This window comes from Geotrypetes seraphini, chromosome 2, assembly GCF_902459505.1.
Source record: "Geotrypetes seraphini chromosome 2, aGeoSer1.1, whole genome shotgun sequence".
NCBI classification, from domain to species: Eukaryota; Metazoa; Chordata; class Amphibia; order Gymnophiona; family Dermophiidae; genus Geotrypetes; species Geotrypetes seraphini.
Window position 1 is genome coordinate 62230086 of NC_047085.1, and position 17200 is coordinate 62247285.

The 17200-nt window shown below is 40.1% G+C and overlaps 1 protein-coding gene across 3 annotated transcripts in view; it reads right to left on the minus strand.

Annotated features, from left to right (window-relative positions):
• Positions 1-17200, minus strand: part of RIMS2 (regulating synaptic membrane exocytosis 2) — a 1127809-nt gene that overhangs the window by 551256 nt on the left and 559353 nt on the right. For 2 of the 3 annotated variants that reach the window (XM_033933083.1, XM_033933078.1), the window contains one exon: positions 2448-2547. In XM_033933083.1, the coding sequence (XP_033788974.1) occupies positions 2448-2547 (100 nt within the window). Of the gene's footprint in view, positions 1-2445; positions 2548-17200 lie in introns of those variants that run through there. The other variant, XM_033933080.1, reaches the window with a different exon arrangement.

The following is a 17200-nucleotide window of genomic DNA, read 5'->3' on the forward strand; positions in this document are numbered from 1 at the left end:
TTTTAAAACAACTACCCGCCCTCTGCTGCTGCCTCCTCCTCCTCCGTCATCATTGTCGTCTACACAGTCGCAGTCCCTGGTGGTCCAGTGTGTATCCTCCCTTGCTAGCAGTGCACAGATCAGAAGCGCGGACGTCAGGAACAAGCTTTCTGCACTCCCGCTTGGGCCCATGCTGTTTTCTAAATGGCTTCATCAGTTCTCCCAAATCCCACCAGAATTGACCCCAGCCATTCAGAAAACGGTGTGGACACAAGCAGGAGCATGGAAAGCTTGCTCCTGGCATCCGTGCTTCTGACCTGTGCGCCACTAGCGAGGGAGGGATACACGCTGGACCACCAGGTATGGAGGGATGATCTAAAAATACTGGGGGGATTATATAAAAGTACTGGGGGGGGATGATTGATCTAAAAATACTGGGGGGGATGATTTAAAAGTACTGGGGGATGATTTAAAAAGGTACAGGGGGAGGCTGGGGGGGCTGGCTGGCTGCCACTACACATGTCTACTATTAGACGTGACCACCTCTAGACATGCCCTGTACCCTGTCCTGGCCTAACACTAGACCACCAGAGGGGGGACAGAGTACAGGGTACACCATTTGGTTCAGAATTTTTTTTTTCTTGGTTTTTCCTCCTCTACAGGTGGGTGCGTCTTATGGTGAGGTGTGTCTTATGGAGTGGGAAAAATACGGTATGCATAGCAATGCATAATTTAAAAAAAAGATAACTGAATATATATTCTGTTACAGTACTAAAAAAAAAATTCCTTGCAGCCAAATATATCAAGCTAATAAACCATGCCCTCGTATAATAACACTGACTTTGGCAGAAATAACGGAATCAAAATCCCCAAACTATAGGAGTAAATCCTGATTTCTCACTCTTACTATGCCTCATAGCATTCCTCTGGATGAATGATGGAATTCTTACTTCCGCTCAAGCTGAATTCACAGTTGGCCCCCAGAAAACATCTGGTTAGTATAGAAATAGTCCCAAAACCTCATCCAACACCAACAGATGGTTAGGCACATAACATGGGAAGCCAGAATTAGCTTGGATATCTTGTGGCAATAATCAGATCTTTCCTAGGACATCCTAGATGGAACTTAGACATCCAGAGCTTGACCTGTTTTAAAAGCATCTAAGTGCTACAAAGGTATCCAAACTTACCAGATGACCACTGAAGGGATTGACACCACCACACTCCCCCAGTGGTCACTGAACCCTCCCACTCCACAAAAATCTAAATGAAACAGTACAAACCTGTCTCTAGGTTAGCAGCACTTCATATGGGAAAGCCTATTAGAGTAGCACACAGGTGTCTTAAGTAGCCTGGCTGGTGGGCTAGAGAACCATAAAGAGGACGACCTGGGTCCATAAGTCACTCTAACCACTACATTTATGGTGGAAAGTGTAAGCCCACCAAAACTCTACTGCCACCTGCAGCCATAATGGCTAATAGGGTTGTAGACAGGTGAGTACAGTAGGTTTGGGGGGGTCATCATAAATTATATGGGGGTTATGATGTGATGGACGATGTATATCTGGCACCTTTTTTGTGAAGTTTATAGCAGTGCCCTCTAAGGTGTCCCACTGCCCTGTTGGGATGTCTTTGTGGCCAATCTATTACAATGCTGGCCCCTCCCATGTCCAAATGGTCTTGGTTTGGACGTTTTTGTACTTGGACATTTCTGTAGTTGAAAATGGGGTATAAAGTCAGACATTATAAGGTTGGATGTCCTTTGGACGTCCTGTCGGCCAAAATGTCCAAGTAGGCAAGTAAAAAAAAAAAAGTGGATATCTAGCAGTTCGCCTTTCGTAAATACATGTTTCTGAGCCTCTGAATTTGGAAGTCTTGTAGGAAATGCCCAAATTGGACTTTTCAAAAATGGCCCCCATGTGTGTAGCTTAGCTCTCTGTGGTACCAGATCAGTCTGAGTGTATGTTTTTTTCCACCAATTTGGGCAAAAAAAAAATTTCATTTGTGACTTCAGGTTTTGAACTTTTATACTTAACTACAAGAGTTTCTGACTCTTGATGCAGGTGGAGATACTGAAACACAGTCCGTGTCAGCTCATTCATTAAAATAGGATTACCCGGAACCTGAAAGCCCTTTGTGCTTTTCTTGTGTTCATTTGTGGTTTGTACTTTGAATTCCTCTTCTTTTCTATGGTTTATAAAGTTAAACAAGATATAAGGAACTGATTTAGTTTGTGTGTGTTTTATTATCTCACAGATGCTTGCTTTTAAGACAGACATTTGGATTTTTCTATTATGTTTCTCCCAGTGGCAAAAATAGTTGGTTGAATTGAACTCTGTGCAGTTTTAGGTAATTTCACTTTCCTGATATTTTCAGTTTGAAATAATAGTTTTCAGAACTTCATGTCACACCATTCATGCTGCATCAAATTCTAAAAGCAAAAACTGTTTCAGAAAATTAATACATACCTGGTCTTAGATGACCCACTGTATCAGCCAAGCTTCCTTTTTTCACTTTGGTGATAAAAGCACAGAGATGGCCTGATTCTGTCATTTTTCCTCCTACCACCTAGTTAAAAGAAATAGGATAATCAGATAAGTCTCACAGCATTAAAGCAGAAGTTAGTGAGTACATTTTTTAAAATTTATAGTCAAATAATTTGTACCCTTTAACCAGAGAATCCTTTTAAATTTTAGTATGAGTTACAGATATTTCATATTCCCTCTTGAAATCTTTTGACAACAGAAACAGTAAAAAAATTAAAAGTGTATTGTTTAACAGTGACAAGCAATAAAATCTAAATTCCCCAGGGATCTTATTTGCAAAATGCAGATTTTTGTAGTTATTTTATTTTTTGTTCAAATTCTTTATTCATTTTTCATCTTACATCAAGTACACAATATTACATCATTTAAAACTTTTACACATCACTTGAATTTCTTTCTATTGTCATCGTAAATATATAAATTTATTCCCTCCCCACCCACCCTTCCCACAAAAATTTCAATCAAAAATCTATAATAATAAAATGCTAGCAGCGCATGCGCACTCTCGCCTCATGTTCCCTGAGATCTGATCTGTCGCGCTGTGCTGGCGAGAGTGCACATGCGCGTACTACGTCACCAGCCGACGATCGCCTCCACAAGCCCGCTCCCAGCCAGCCGACAATCACCTCCACAAGCCAGGACTGGGGCACAAAGAGCGCCTCCTACCCCCCCCCTCTCTGGGACAAACCGAGAAATGGAGCAGGGCCGCCCTCCACGACAGACCATAGGAGTCCGAGTCCTTTGCCGCCCCCCCTTCCCTTCCCGCACACCCGACTACGAACCTGGCAATTCAAGCAGCGTGTGCAGCAGTCTTCACACACTGCTTTGGGCCCTTCTACTGCCTTGATTTGCTCTGCCGCGTCTCTGATGATGTCATCAGGGACGTGCCAGAGTAAATCAGGGCAGTAGAAGGACCCAAAGCAGCGTGTGAAGACTGCTGCACATGCTGCTGGAATCACCAGGTTCGTAGTCGGGCCCGCAGGAAGTGAAGGGGGGGGCGGCAAGGACTCTCTATCCGAGTAAAGAACAAACGGCAAAGACCGGGCCTGGCCTAACTCCCGTGGACAGGGAGAGCAGGAAGAGGTGTTGATGGACAAGGGGGGGGAGGAAATGAAGGGAGGCCTACTGCTGGACAGGGGGAGCAGGAAGAGATGCTGATGGACGGGGGGGGGGAAATGAAGGGAGGCCTACTGCTGGACAGAGGGAGCAGGAAGAGGTGCTGATGGACAGGGGGTGAAAAGGAAGGGAGGCCTACTGCTGGACAGGGGGAGCAGGAAGAGGTGCTGATGGACAGGAGGGGGAAAAAGGAAAGGAGGCCTACTGCTGGACAGGGGGAGCAGGAAGAGATGCTGATGGACAGGGGGGGAAGGAAGGGAGGCCTACTGCTGGACAGGGGGAGCAGGAAGAGGTGCTGATGGACAGGGGGGAAGTAAAACAAAGGGAGAAGGGCTGCTGCTGGATAAGGGGAGCAGTGAAGGGGTGGTGGTGGACACAGGGGAGATAAAAAGAAGGGAGAATGAACAGGGGGAGCACGCAAGGGGTGGTGGTGGACAGCCAAAAGAAAGAAAGAAAGATAGAAATACAGAAAGCGGCTAAGGAGACAGAGAGAGAAAGAAATAAAGACAGACACACACATATATTCTAGCACCCGTTAATGTAACGGGCTATAAAGCTAGTAACATATAAATATTGTATTCTTATCTATTGATTAAACCTTTAATAGAACTTTATACCATCCTCACTCCCCCCCTATGTATAAATATACTGTCAATAGAAAATGATGTCTAATCATTACAATAATTTGTCAAGATAGGTATTTTAATACTGATTAAATTTTTTTTTAAGGCTATGAGGTATTTAAGCTATACCGAGGCTTAATTCTTTCTTCACAAGAATAAAGATGATAATATACTACAGTGAGTATATCATCATCAACTCCTTTCAAGGCAGGATAAAATTACAACCAAGAAAACTCTCTACTATTACTACTATTTAACATTTCTATAGCGCTTAAAGATGTATGCAGCATTGTACATTTGGCATGGAATAAATGGTCCCTGATCTCAGAGCTTGCAATCTAGTTTGGACAAACAGACAAGACATATAGGGTTAAGGGAGTTTCTTGCAGAGAGAATGATAGTAAGGACATAGGTAATTTTATGGTGAGTGAGAGTTAAGAGTTGAAAGTGGGCTGAATACTGAATTTGAATACTGCATTTAAATTTGAATTTGGATTGGATTTCAGTACTGGAGTGGATTTGGAGTTGATTTGAATACTGCAAGAAATGGAGCATGACATAATGACTCAGACAGTCTGTTCCATGCATATGGTACAGCTAAGACACAGGATGAAGTCTAGAGTTGCAGTGGAGGAGAAGGGTATGGTTAGGAGGGACTTGCACAATAAATGAAGTTAACGGTTCAGGGGGGGTAGGAAAGATAAGTGAGGAGATTTTCCACTCTTCTTGGCATAAGATGAAATTGTACCAATGAAAACATGGAAAGTTCAGACACACTCAAAAATAGTATTGCGTTTCAATGCCTAAATGTTGCTGTTTCCTGTTTATTCGACAATAGTAAGACTGTTGAAAATCTATGCTGACAACCAATAGAGCAGGCATGTCCAACAGATAGATTGCAGAGGGGTCAGAGGTAGATTGCCAGCCCCACTTGGCTCCATCTCTCCAGCAGCTCGCCCGTCGTTAGGAGAGAGTTCATGCTGGTAGGTCGTCTGTCGAGGGATTGCCACCGCTGCTGATCTCGGCGAGAGGGAGAATTAGAAATCCTTGAGCATGCGCAGATGCATGCTCAAGGCAGGCAGAAGCCGGAAGATCTTCTAGGCACCGGCACGATCTGTGCCTGCGTGCCGGTGCCAGACGGGGAGGTGGGTAAGTTTAAGTTGTTCGGGTGGGGGGGGACCGGTTCGCGCGGGGGAGGGGGGCGGTTGGAGCGAAGGGGCCTTTGCGAGCGGGGGGGAGCAATGCCGGTTATCCGGGGGGGGGGGGGTAAACATATCAAAGCAAGTTTCCATTATTTCCTATGGGGAAACTCGATTTGATAAACGAGCATTTTGGATTACGAGCATGCTCTTGGAACAGATTATGCTCGTAATCCAAGGTACCACTGTATTTGGTTATTGGTGCCAGTATGATGAATTCTTATTTTTACTTTTAGAACTGCATGTGTGAAAGTACTGTCAACTGATGAAGTGGTTGAACAAAAAGTTTAAGATAAGTGAATTAGAAGAATTGTTCTGCTCCAAAGTATGAAAAAGTATTTTCTCTGTATCTTTGTTTGAACTTTCCCTTTAAGCCTTTTAAGGTACGTATCAGTCTCTTTAATATGGACTAGTATATGATTTAAATATATATTTTATCTTCATGTAAAGGTTTTCTTTTGCCTTTGATTACCTTAAATCTATATATCTGTAATTTGTTATATATATATTGTACAAATTAATAAAAAAAGTTAAAAAAAAGAACTGCATGTGTGGTTTTGGCATCTCCAGTCCTTGTATTGCACATCATCCAGAGGTCTTCAGTCCCTGTTGATCTTTAATACTTTGGGACAGTGACAGTTTTGGACCATATTATACTAACTTAGCAGATTTGGCCTTCTTACATCCAGCCACCCCAGTATAATGAAGATGAGTGTTCCAAAGAAGAGCAAAACCTACCACTTTTATGATGAATGGGAAATGGACTACTTCTTCATCATAGTGAAAGACAAGTATTGTTGTCTAATTTGTAATGCCCCAGTATCCTTGCCCAAAAAGGGTCATCTGGAACGTCGTTATAAGGCTCTGCATAGCAATATGTTTGATGCTGATTTTCCACCCAAAAGTGAAATTCATAAACTAAAGCTCAAAGAACATAAATCAAAATTGGCTACTAAGTAACATTAGATGGTGAAGCCAATGTCACATTCAGTCAATGCAACCATGCAAACTTTTCACTGAAGGGAAATTTGAAAAGGATTGTTTTCTTGAAGCAGCTGACAATCTTTTTGAAGGATTTAAAAATAAGAAAGAGATCATAGCTGCTATTCAAGATGTCAAGAAACACTGTCATGCAGCGAATATAAAAGATGTGTGAAGACACAACTGAACAATTGTTGAAGGATGTTTCAAATTGTGTTGCTTTTTCACTCCAACTGGATTAATCTACAGACACAAGAGACTAGTTCTTTATCCGGTTGGTTTTTGAAGACTTCAGTGTTAAAGAAGAGCTACTTGGAATGATTTATTTAAAAGGGAGAACTACCAGTCAGGAAATATTCAGTTCTTTCCATTCTTTTGTGACAAAGTGTAATTTTCCATTGCATAGACTTGTTTCCATCACTACTGATGGAGCAAGAGCAAAGGCAGGTGAGGTTAAGGGTTTCATAGCCCTCTGTAGACAGCATGATGACTTCACAGATTTCCTTTCTTACCACTGCATCATTCACCAGCAAATTTTGCTGCTCCTTGTGACCCTGGGCAAGTCACTTAATCCTCCATAGCCCCAGGTACGTTAGATAGATTGTGAGCTCACCGGGACAGATAGGGAAAATGCTTGAGTACCTGATTGTAAAATCGCTTAGATAACCTTGATAGGCGGTATATAAAATCCTAATAAAACTTGAAAAAAATTGTAAATTCAGTTTGTGGAAGATCACTTCAAAGACGGCTTTACAATCTTACTCTTGATGAAGGGGCTGCAGAAATCATTTTGCACACAGATGTAAGGTGGCTAAGTAAGTACAAATTTCTGCAAAGATTTCATGATTTGCTGAATAAAATAAGAAGTTTTTTTGAAGGAGAGGGTAGATGACCAAGCAGAGTTGGAAGATGAGGAGTGATGTAATCTGGCATTTCTCACTGACTTTACAGGCGAACTAAGTGATATGAACCTTGAACTACAAGGTAAAAACAAATGCATTGGCGAGATGATGAGTATAGTTTCATCCTACAAGAGCAAATTTGAGTTAATGATGACTGACCTTACAAACAACACTTTTGATCATTTCCCTAATACGCAGGACAATCTGGGACAATATTCAAATTTTGTTTTTCAGAACACGACGTATGTGACAGAAATCTGTTCTATTATCCAGGAATTTGAAAATAGATTCTGTGACTTCCAAAAAATTGGAACAGTTGTGGAGTACTTGGCATACCCATTCAAAGTAGATGTGGACATTAAAGAAACTGCAGCTGCTATCAGTAAAAATTACTCATTGAACAAGCCATCTCTTGAAAATGAAATATTAACTTTTAAAAATGATATTTTTCTCAAGACCCGTGCTGAACAAGAATCATTTTGGAAGCTAGTGCCTAGAGACAAATTTCCCAACTTGAGAAGATGCAGTGAAGCTGTACACTCCTGTTTCGGTTCAACTTATTTGTGTGAATCTGCGTTTTCCCGTCTGAAAATGACAAAGAGTATACAACATTCCAACATGACAGATGAACATCTCCAGGATTCCCTGAGACTGGCCCTCACACAATATTCACCCAACTTCAAAAAGCTGGTGGATTAAATGCAGATTCAGATGTCTCACTAATGAGCAAGAGTGAAATATTAAAGATTGTGCAGGATCAGCCTGGATCAATATTCAACCCAAATTTAACACAAATTACTCAATAAAAATTAAAGCAAGTTATTAAGACAGTTAAAGTAAGTTATTACTCAATAAAACTTTAAGAAAAAATATACTTTCCATTTCCCCTCGCAGTTCTTATTGGATCTTTGTCTCTCTGTTTTGTTTTTGCTTAATTTGCTTAACAGCTGATCACGTCCAAGTAAATGGCAGAAGGTTCATTAAAAATGGGGGGAGGGATCCGCCATCTTTATTGGGTTAAAATTTAATTTGAAACTTAATTTTCATGGTGGTAGATCACCAGCACTTTTGGCCTGAAAAAGTAGATCATGACCTGTTCAAAGTTATGCCTGTAATAGAGGATCCCAACAGAGCAAACATGAGGAAATCATCCCTATTTTTGTTCTCTTGATGCAGTCTTATGTACTACTGGAATTAGCTAAATATGGAGTAAGTGAAGACATTTTGCACATATAAAAGGAACCAGTTAGGAAAAGAAACTCAAATTCTCAAAAGATTATTTTAATGCACAGCTGGAAGCATAGCAGAGAGTTCTTGTATCAGTATTTCTACAACTACTCAAGCTTTCATTTCATAGAATACATAGAGTATGACTGCAGAAAAGGGCAAACGGCCCAACAAGTCTGCCCACTCAAAGAACCCTCCCCTTAAAAGAACCCTCCCCTAAGCATTTCCCTGGAGAGAACCCACATGTTTATACCATCATCTCTTGAAGTCGAGCACGTTGCTGGCTTCGACTACCTGATATGTGAGACATGAAGGGTCTCCCACCCTTGAGTTTGAGCGGATGCCCTCTTGTTGCCATGGGACCTGTAAGGAAAAAGACATCTTCCTCCACCTCAGTACGGCCTGTAAGATATTTGAACGTCTCTTTCATGTCTCCCCTCTCTCTGCGTTCCTTGAGAGAATATAACTGCAGCCTGCTTAGACGTTCTTCATATGGGAGATCCTTGAATCCTGAGACCATCTTCATGACCATTCGCTTAACCGATTCCATTCTCTTCACATCCTTTTGATAACGTGGCCTACAAAACTGAACACAGTACTCCAGATGAGATCTCACCATGGACCTGTACAACGGCATTATAACTTCAGGCTTTCGGCTGACAAAACTTCTTTGGATGCAACCCAGCATTTGTCTAGCCTTGTTTGAAGCTTTTTCCACTTGATTGGTAGTCTTCATATCTTCACTAATGATTACACCCAGGTCCCGTTCTGTGACAGTTCTTGTTAAGGTTTCACCATTTAGGGTGTATGTTTTGCAGGGGTTACCGTTACCAAGGTACATAACCTTACACTTTTTGGCGTTAAAACTCAGTTGCCAAGTATTTGACCATTTTTCCATTAAAAGTAGGTCCTGCCTCATAGTGTCGGGCATGGTTGCACTGTCCACTACGTTGCATAGCTTAGCGTCATCAGCAAATAATGTGATCTTACCTCGAAGTCCTTGGGGTAGGTCCCGTACAAAGATATTAAATAGTATCGGACCCAAGACCGAGCCCTGCTGCATTCCACTGGTCACTTCCGGCGTTTCTGAGGAAGTAGCATTTGCCACCACCCTCTGAAGTCTACCACTGAGCCAGTCTTTAACCCATGCAGTCAATGTTTCTCCTAGTCCCATTGTATTCATTTTGTTCAATAACCTACGGTGTGGGACACTATCAAAGGCTTTACTGAAGACTTCAGTAAAGCCTTTGATAGTGTCCTACACCGTAGGTTATCGAACAAAATGAATACAATGAGACTGGGATAAACATTGACTGCATGGGTTAAAGACTGGCTCAGTGGTAGACTTCAGAGGGTGGTGGTAAATGTTATTTGCTCAGAAACGCCGGAAGTGACCAGTGGAATGCAGCAGGGCTCTCCCCTATCCAGGGGACTCTCCCCTATCTAGTTGTTTCGTTACTCAGTCAAAGAAGCTTATCAGATTCGATTGACAAGATCTTCCCTTCGTAAATCCATGCTGGTGGGGATCCCTCAGCCTCTCGTCATCCAGAATCATATCCAATCTGTTTTTAATCAACGTCTCCTAGGAGAAACATTGACTGCATGGGTTAGAGACTGGCTCAGTGGTAGACTTCAGAGGGTGGTGGTAAATGTTACTTCCTCAGAAACGCCGGAAGTGACCAGTGGAATGCAGCAGGGCTCTCCCCTATCCAGGGGACTCTCCCCTATCTAGTTGTTTCGTTACTCAGTCAAAGAAGCTTATTAGATTGGATTGACAAGATCTTCCCTTCGTAAATCCATGCTGGTGGGGATCCCTCAGCCTCTCGTCATCCAGAATCATATCCAATCTGTTTTTAATCAACGTCTCCATAAGTTTACACACTATTGATGTTAGACTCACAGGTCTATAATTTTCAGCCTCTGACCTGCATCCCTTTTTGTGGAGCGGAATGACGTTAGCAATTTCGTCAGTAAAGGATATGCAGCATGAATATTTTCCATATTATCAATTTTAATTTATTTGTCAATATTTTTCCAATGCATAATATTTCATCTACAAATCCAGATCTTTATAGCCAACCATGTACGAGCCAGGTGCACACCTTCAGCAAAGGAAAATAAAATTTACCTTTAGCACAACAATTTTAAATAAATTTAAATATTTATATGAGAGCAAGAACCAATACAGATGTGAACAAGGAACACTGACTTATGTAGTTTAAAGGAAGCAAATTATTCCAAATCTCTAAATTAAGATGAAGCAGAATATATTTATGCTGTACCAGAAAAATTCAAAAGACATGTATCATTATTACTGAAGTCTTATCTCGGAGGTTCCATTGGTAATCTCAGTAAAGTATAACTTAGCAGAAAAATGAAAATCAGAGTGTTTATTGGTCAGTTACATGCCCAATTCAACTGAGGTTGATTACTGTCTGTTTGCCTGAGTATTTATGATTTCATTATCTGGGTGCAATGTTGGACACAAATGTATCTATGAAATCTCAGATAAAAGCCATATTAAAAGGGGCATTTTAAAGACTTAGGCCCTGATTCTGCAAAATGCATCTAAAGTTAGGCACTGTTTAGGTGCCTAAGTTAGGCGTCCTTTGTAGAATCACGCTCAGCACTGTTTAGGCATCTAACTTTTCAGACGTCCTTTAGAGAATCAGGTTTTAGGTGAGATTTAGACGTCCAAACAATATCCTTAATGTTATACTATTTTATTATATTATTATAATGGTGATTTTATTCTGTTTTTCATTATAATTGTAATACTAGGAGTTGGATCTGTTTAATGCTTTTATTTATTTCTCTTCCATCAGACAGAGTGACTGGGATTCGAACCAGCAACATTAGGATAAAAGGTGTGCTACAGAGTGAGCTAGCAAGCTGCATAGCAATTGTAAAACAGTTCTTAAAGGCATTTTGAGCAGTTTAGGCTTCAGATAGACCTGAGTTCTATGGACAGAGCTTAGGCACTCTTTGGACGTTCTTCCGGAACTTAGGCACAGTTAGGATGTCCTTAACGTGATCTGCTAAATAGTTCTAGGGTTTTTATTTTTACTTTCTTAAGCTCAAAATACATTTAATAATGTACTACAATAAACAGGGCACACCAATTCAAAGATATTGCATGCAAAATCTTCTATTTTTCTGGGCAAACAGTAAAGGGTGTTTACTAATTAGAAGAAAAGATCAATTAACTGAAGCACAGCACATGAAAAAAAAAACAGCTTTATGTTTCTTGCTAAAAAGCTACCCTTTTTTTCTCACTAAAGATTGCTCCAATGAGGTCATTCTTGAAACAGGTGGATTCAGCAAATAAAGCTGTCACCACATTCTCTGCCAATGATTGCAAATGTAGATGCCTAAATGTAGAGAAGCTAATATTAATAATAAGGTGATGGTTAAGGTGATATTGTTGGCGCATGTGCCTAAGGCCCCAGAATTGACCTAGTTGCCTAATGCCCCTTCTATGGGCGGGGGCTTAGGCACATGCGCCAACAATATTACCTTAGGTAGCAGTAATTTGCTCAAATCAGATACTGTTTCCCAAATAAAACTCAATGTAATTACCACTGGTCTCTCACTCAATGAAGCAGGAACAGAAACTGAAGAACTTGGTAATAAAGTGCCTCTATCACTGCATTTTTTTTTCCTTTGGACTGGCTTACCTCAGCTCGGTTAAGGTAATTACATATAGGCCCTAGGCCTCCTTAACCCAACTCTGGCCTCTCCTTTTATATTTCCTGACAGTTGCCCTCCTGGCTTCACCCCTCCCATGTCACTTCCTGTTTGGGCAGGACTAAGAAGTTTAAGGTGGTCTTGACTCTGTGAGGGTGTATTCTTAAGGGAAAGAGGTGGTGTCTTATACAGTAGACTCCTTCATACCAAATAACTCTTAAATGTCTTTCACTCTTCAATCATTGCCATCTTCTGATTTCTTGTTGATCTATCAGCCCCCCTTCCAGTTACACAGACCTCACTGAATCTATTACATAATGTAATATTGTCTCATACTACACATTCTAACATTCTGTGCATCCCCGTGTCTTAGGGGACTCTAATACACATCTAAATGAACAGGATAATATACTAGCCGTGACAATCAATTTTCTTTGCAACCTTTCCCTTACACAACATACTGTATTTCCTAACCCACTTATTCATTGGATCATACACTTGATGCTGTGCTTTCTTCAAATTTATCAATGATTTTTTTAGATGAATTCATTCCTATAAGCTTTCCATTGATAGATCACAGTCATTAAATTCTTCACAGCTTATTAAATTCTACACCACAGTTAGAAAGACTGTTTATAGGGATGTTAGAATTCTATCATCAGACAATTTTGAAAGGGTCTTTAATATTTCTGTGGAATATTTCTCATCATTGCCACTAGAAACTCAAGCTTAAGAGTAGAATTCCACCATAAATAAGGCCTATCATACTCTGACCCCCATTGAAAGAACTGGGCTATGTAAGTAAAAAAATGACTCCATGGTATAATGGTCATTAAGTTTGCTGAAATATCAGTTTTGACCTTGGGAGTAAAGAACAGCATAAATCATAAATCACCACATATTTAGAGATATTTAAAAATCATTCTTGCTTCTATAAAAATAATTATTCCATTAAAAATAATAAGGCTCCACATTAAGAGTAAAACAATATACATTTCTGAAATCTCTCACCATAACCTTATCTCAGACTACTAATACTTCCAAATTACAGCAAACTCTATCACTATATTTTTCTTGCAAAATCTCTAATATACAATCAAGCTTTCCAATTTCATCACAGTTACCAACAGATACTAATAATGTAGCCCCTTCAGTGAATAATATATTCAATCAATCTCTGGACTAAGCATTTTTAATTAGTTCCTTTTCCTCAATTAATTTGCCCTTCTTAATGTCTATTCACAAAACTGCATACTATTAGACATACAACAGCACCTCATGATCTATTTCTGTACATTCTAAACATATTGTACCATTTGAAACATCCCTACTTCCTTTATTTTTCTCAGTATCTGTTCCAGTCTTCATCTTGGGGAAATTCCATCAATCTGGAAGAATGCTATTATATACCTCCAGTTAGTTCTGTAAGTAATTCTAATGTCACAAATTATCAACTGGTGGCAAATTTGTATTTTGTTTCTAAAATAGCAAAAAATAGCTTGTATTGCATCAATTTAACAATTTTCTGGACAAGACTAATATTCTACATTTCAGTCGAGCTGAGTTTTATAATAATCACAGTACAGAGACAGTTTTCTTAGGTTTAACCACACTCGGTCATAAGTATATTACTCACACTTGATCTCTCTGCAACATTTGATTTAGCAGATCATGGTTTGCTGATTTCTAAACTATTATCAATTTCAGGAACGGTCTTGATGTGATTCACTTCCTACCTTTGAGATAAGACCTGTTCTGTCCTTTGGGAAGATTCCTTTTCAGATCCCTGTCACTTTACATGTAGGGTCCCACAGGGGTCTTTGTTAGCCCCAGTTTAAATATCTTCATGGCCCCTCTTCTGATGCTTATTCAGTCATTAGAACTGACAGGTTTTACTTATACAGTTGACTTTCAAATTTTAACTGCCATTGATCACAGCAGTCAGCAGGCCACATTACATCTTTCAATGAGAAATTTTGAGGACTACCTGCTGGCTGAAAATGCATAAAATGAAATGAAACCCTGAGAAAACAAAAGGGATGATCTTTAACAAAAAAAGAGTCATCAGTATCAGTGTCATTCATTCAGATGGAAGGATGCACTATTAATTGGGTTTCATATCTTAAAATATCATTATATTACAAATTACATGTGGAGGGGCACTGTCAAAAAACTAAGTAAAAAAAAAAAAGGCTAGATTATAACGTCCAAAATAATGTCCATCTCACAGCCATAATCAAACAGGGAAAATGTCTAGATTTCCTATTCAATTATGGCTGTGAAATGTATGTTTTTGCACTGAAAATGTTCAAAATAAATAGCCATTTTCCACAATGAAATGTCCAACTTTTGAACAACAAAAAGCAGAGACATGAACATCTGCCTGGCATCATTTTCAAAATTATGGCCACAAAGACATAATTGCAGAACAAAGGAGTAGCCCATTGGTTAGTTGTAAATGTAATCCCTCCAGGACTTGAAAAATACATACTGTACCTGAATATACACTACTTCAATAACCTTCATATCAACAAAAGGTCATACTAATAAAAGCTAGTTTTACAAGAATAAAGACCTTGTAATAGAGACTTTTACTACAGAAGTTCAGTACTCTTGAGGATCATGATTGTCTCCATTTTTTGTGTTTCGATTTATAGTTTTTATGGAGATTTTAGTTTTTCCCTTTTTGTACAGTCTTTGTTTCCACCACCTCTACCAGGAAACTATTCTACGCATCTACCATCATTTCTGTAAAAAAGTATTTCATTAAATTATTCCTGAGCCTATCACTCTCTTAACCTCATCTAATAGCTAAGGCTCAGAATATTAAAAAAGAAAAGAGCTGAAGTGGGTCTACTCCTCTGAGTATAGTTACCATATTTGTCTCCGGAAAACCTCAGACACATGACACTGCCCTGGTCCTCCTCCAAACCCGCCCAGTTCTGCCCCAAGCCCCATCCCCACAAATTTTCCGGATAAGCTCCAGCCACATCTGGAGGGCCTGGAGCATGCATAGATGTGTGTGGCATCATCCGCACATGCTCCGAGGCCCTCCAGATGCAGCTGGAGCCCGTTGGGGCTTTCCAAGTCCTGGACAAATGCCAAGTCTTGAAATGTCCATCTGGGAGCCTGGACAGTCCTCTCAAAAATGGACATATCAGGGTTTTCCCAGACATCTGGTAACCCTACCTCTGAGCTGCGTGCTGTTTTGTTCAGAATGGCCATACCACCTATAGCTGGCATATAGCCTATTTTTCCTTTCTAATTTCATTTGCAGGGGAGAGGAAGGGGACATCAAATGCAGTGAAATTAAAGAATGGTTATGCCTGAATTCCTCCAATGTTCAGCTGCTCAAGTAGAGCAACCTTTTGTAACTTGGATATGATCGTGAAATAGGTCTAGATAAAACATCCTTCTTTTTAGACATGGACATCTATTCCCATTAATTCCTGTTGGATATCCTACTTTTTGGTCCTGCCTAGTCCCATCCAAAACACACCCACAACATGCCCCCTTGCTGTTTGGATGAACTACAGTGAGAAATGAAAATATTCTGTGTTGCAATTTTATTGTTCATAAGATCTCTAGTATCTGAGAACAAAAAGTTGCTATCGTTCTCTCCAGTGAAAACATTACAAAAGGTCAAAGGAGTTTCTATGTGCTACATTTATTTTGTGGCTTGCTCTTCACTTGCTTTATGATTCAAAAATTATTTTTTTGTAATTTAGAAAGAATATCAAAGTATTGTTTCTTATGAAGCATATAACAGTGCTTTCTTCCTTTTAGCTTTTTTGTGCAGGTTGTGTTAATATATTTTTATTTCATTTTTTTTGTTGTTGTTATACAATGGCATAGAGGGGCATATTCAATATCTAAAGCCAAGTTTAGACATTTTGTGGAACAGGCACAAAAATCCAGTACCATACATGCCCATTTTCAAAATTGCAAAACGTATATCTTGTTTATCGAAAATGGTTGTCAGGGTATCTATCTTTCTGAACCATTAAAAAAAAAATAAAAACACATTCAAAATAAAAATGCACAAGACAAGCTATTGGGAAATAGGAGGAGCCAGTATCCTTAGTAGAATGGCCACACAGACATCACAGCAGAGCAGTGGGGCACTCTAGGGGGCACTGCAGTGAACCCCACATAAAGCCCCAGGTCCACATCTCACCGTAGCCCCCTTTTATTATATTATATCCAAAACCCACTGTACCCAACTTTACACATATCGATAAACCTTATGCTTGCAGGTAACACCTACATGTCGGTACAGTGGGATTAGGATGGGGTTTGGAAGGCTCATAATTGTAGTGATTAGAGTGGAGGATGGGCCTGAGTCCCTATCTCTATGGTTCACTACAACGCCCACCAGGCTACCTCAGGAACCTGCTTGCTGCTTTAATAGGCCTAACCATAATATCTGAAGCTGTCACACAAGCAGGTAGCTGTTTCATTCACATCATTGAGGGGGTGGGAGAGGGTCAGTGACCACTGGGGGTGGGGGGCTCATACTTAGATCCCTCCAGTGATCATCTGGTTAGTTTGGGCACCGTTTTGGTACTTATTGATTGTTAAAATAGGTCTAGCTCCAGACATCCAAATTTATGCCCTAGACCAGGGATGTCAAACTCAATCACATAAGGGGCCAAAATCTAAAACACAGGCTAAGTTGTGGGCCAAATTTTTTATTAAGATACTTAGTCTTAGTAGCAGTATAGATCCTTCCTCACCCTGAGACACCATTCCAGTGATTCACCTGGTTATTTTCACCTCATAGATGTTACCCCAACTTTATTCAAATAGTCATTCTAGGCATAGGCAGTAGAACGCTTGTTTGTTTGGGAAGCCCAAAAGCTCTGCCCCAGACCACACCCCCATAATAGTACTAATTGTAATACCATTTTTCCAAATATACACACAATATAATCTTATTA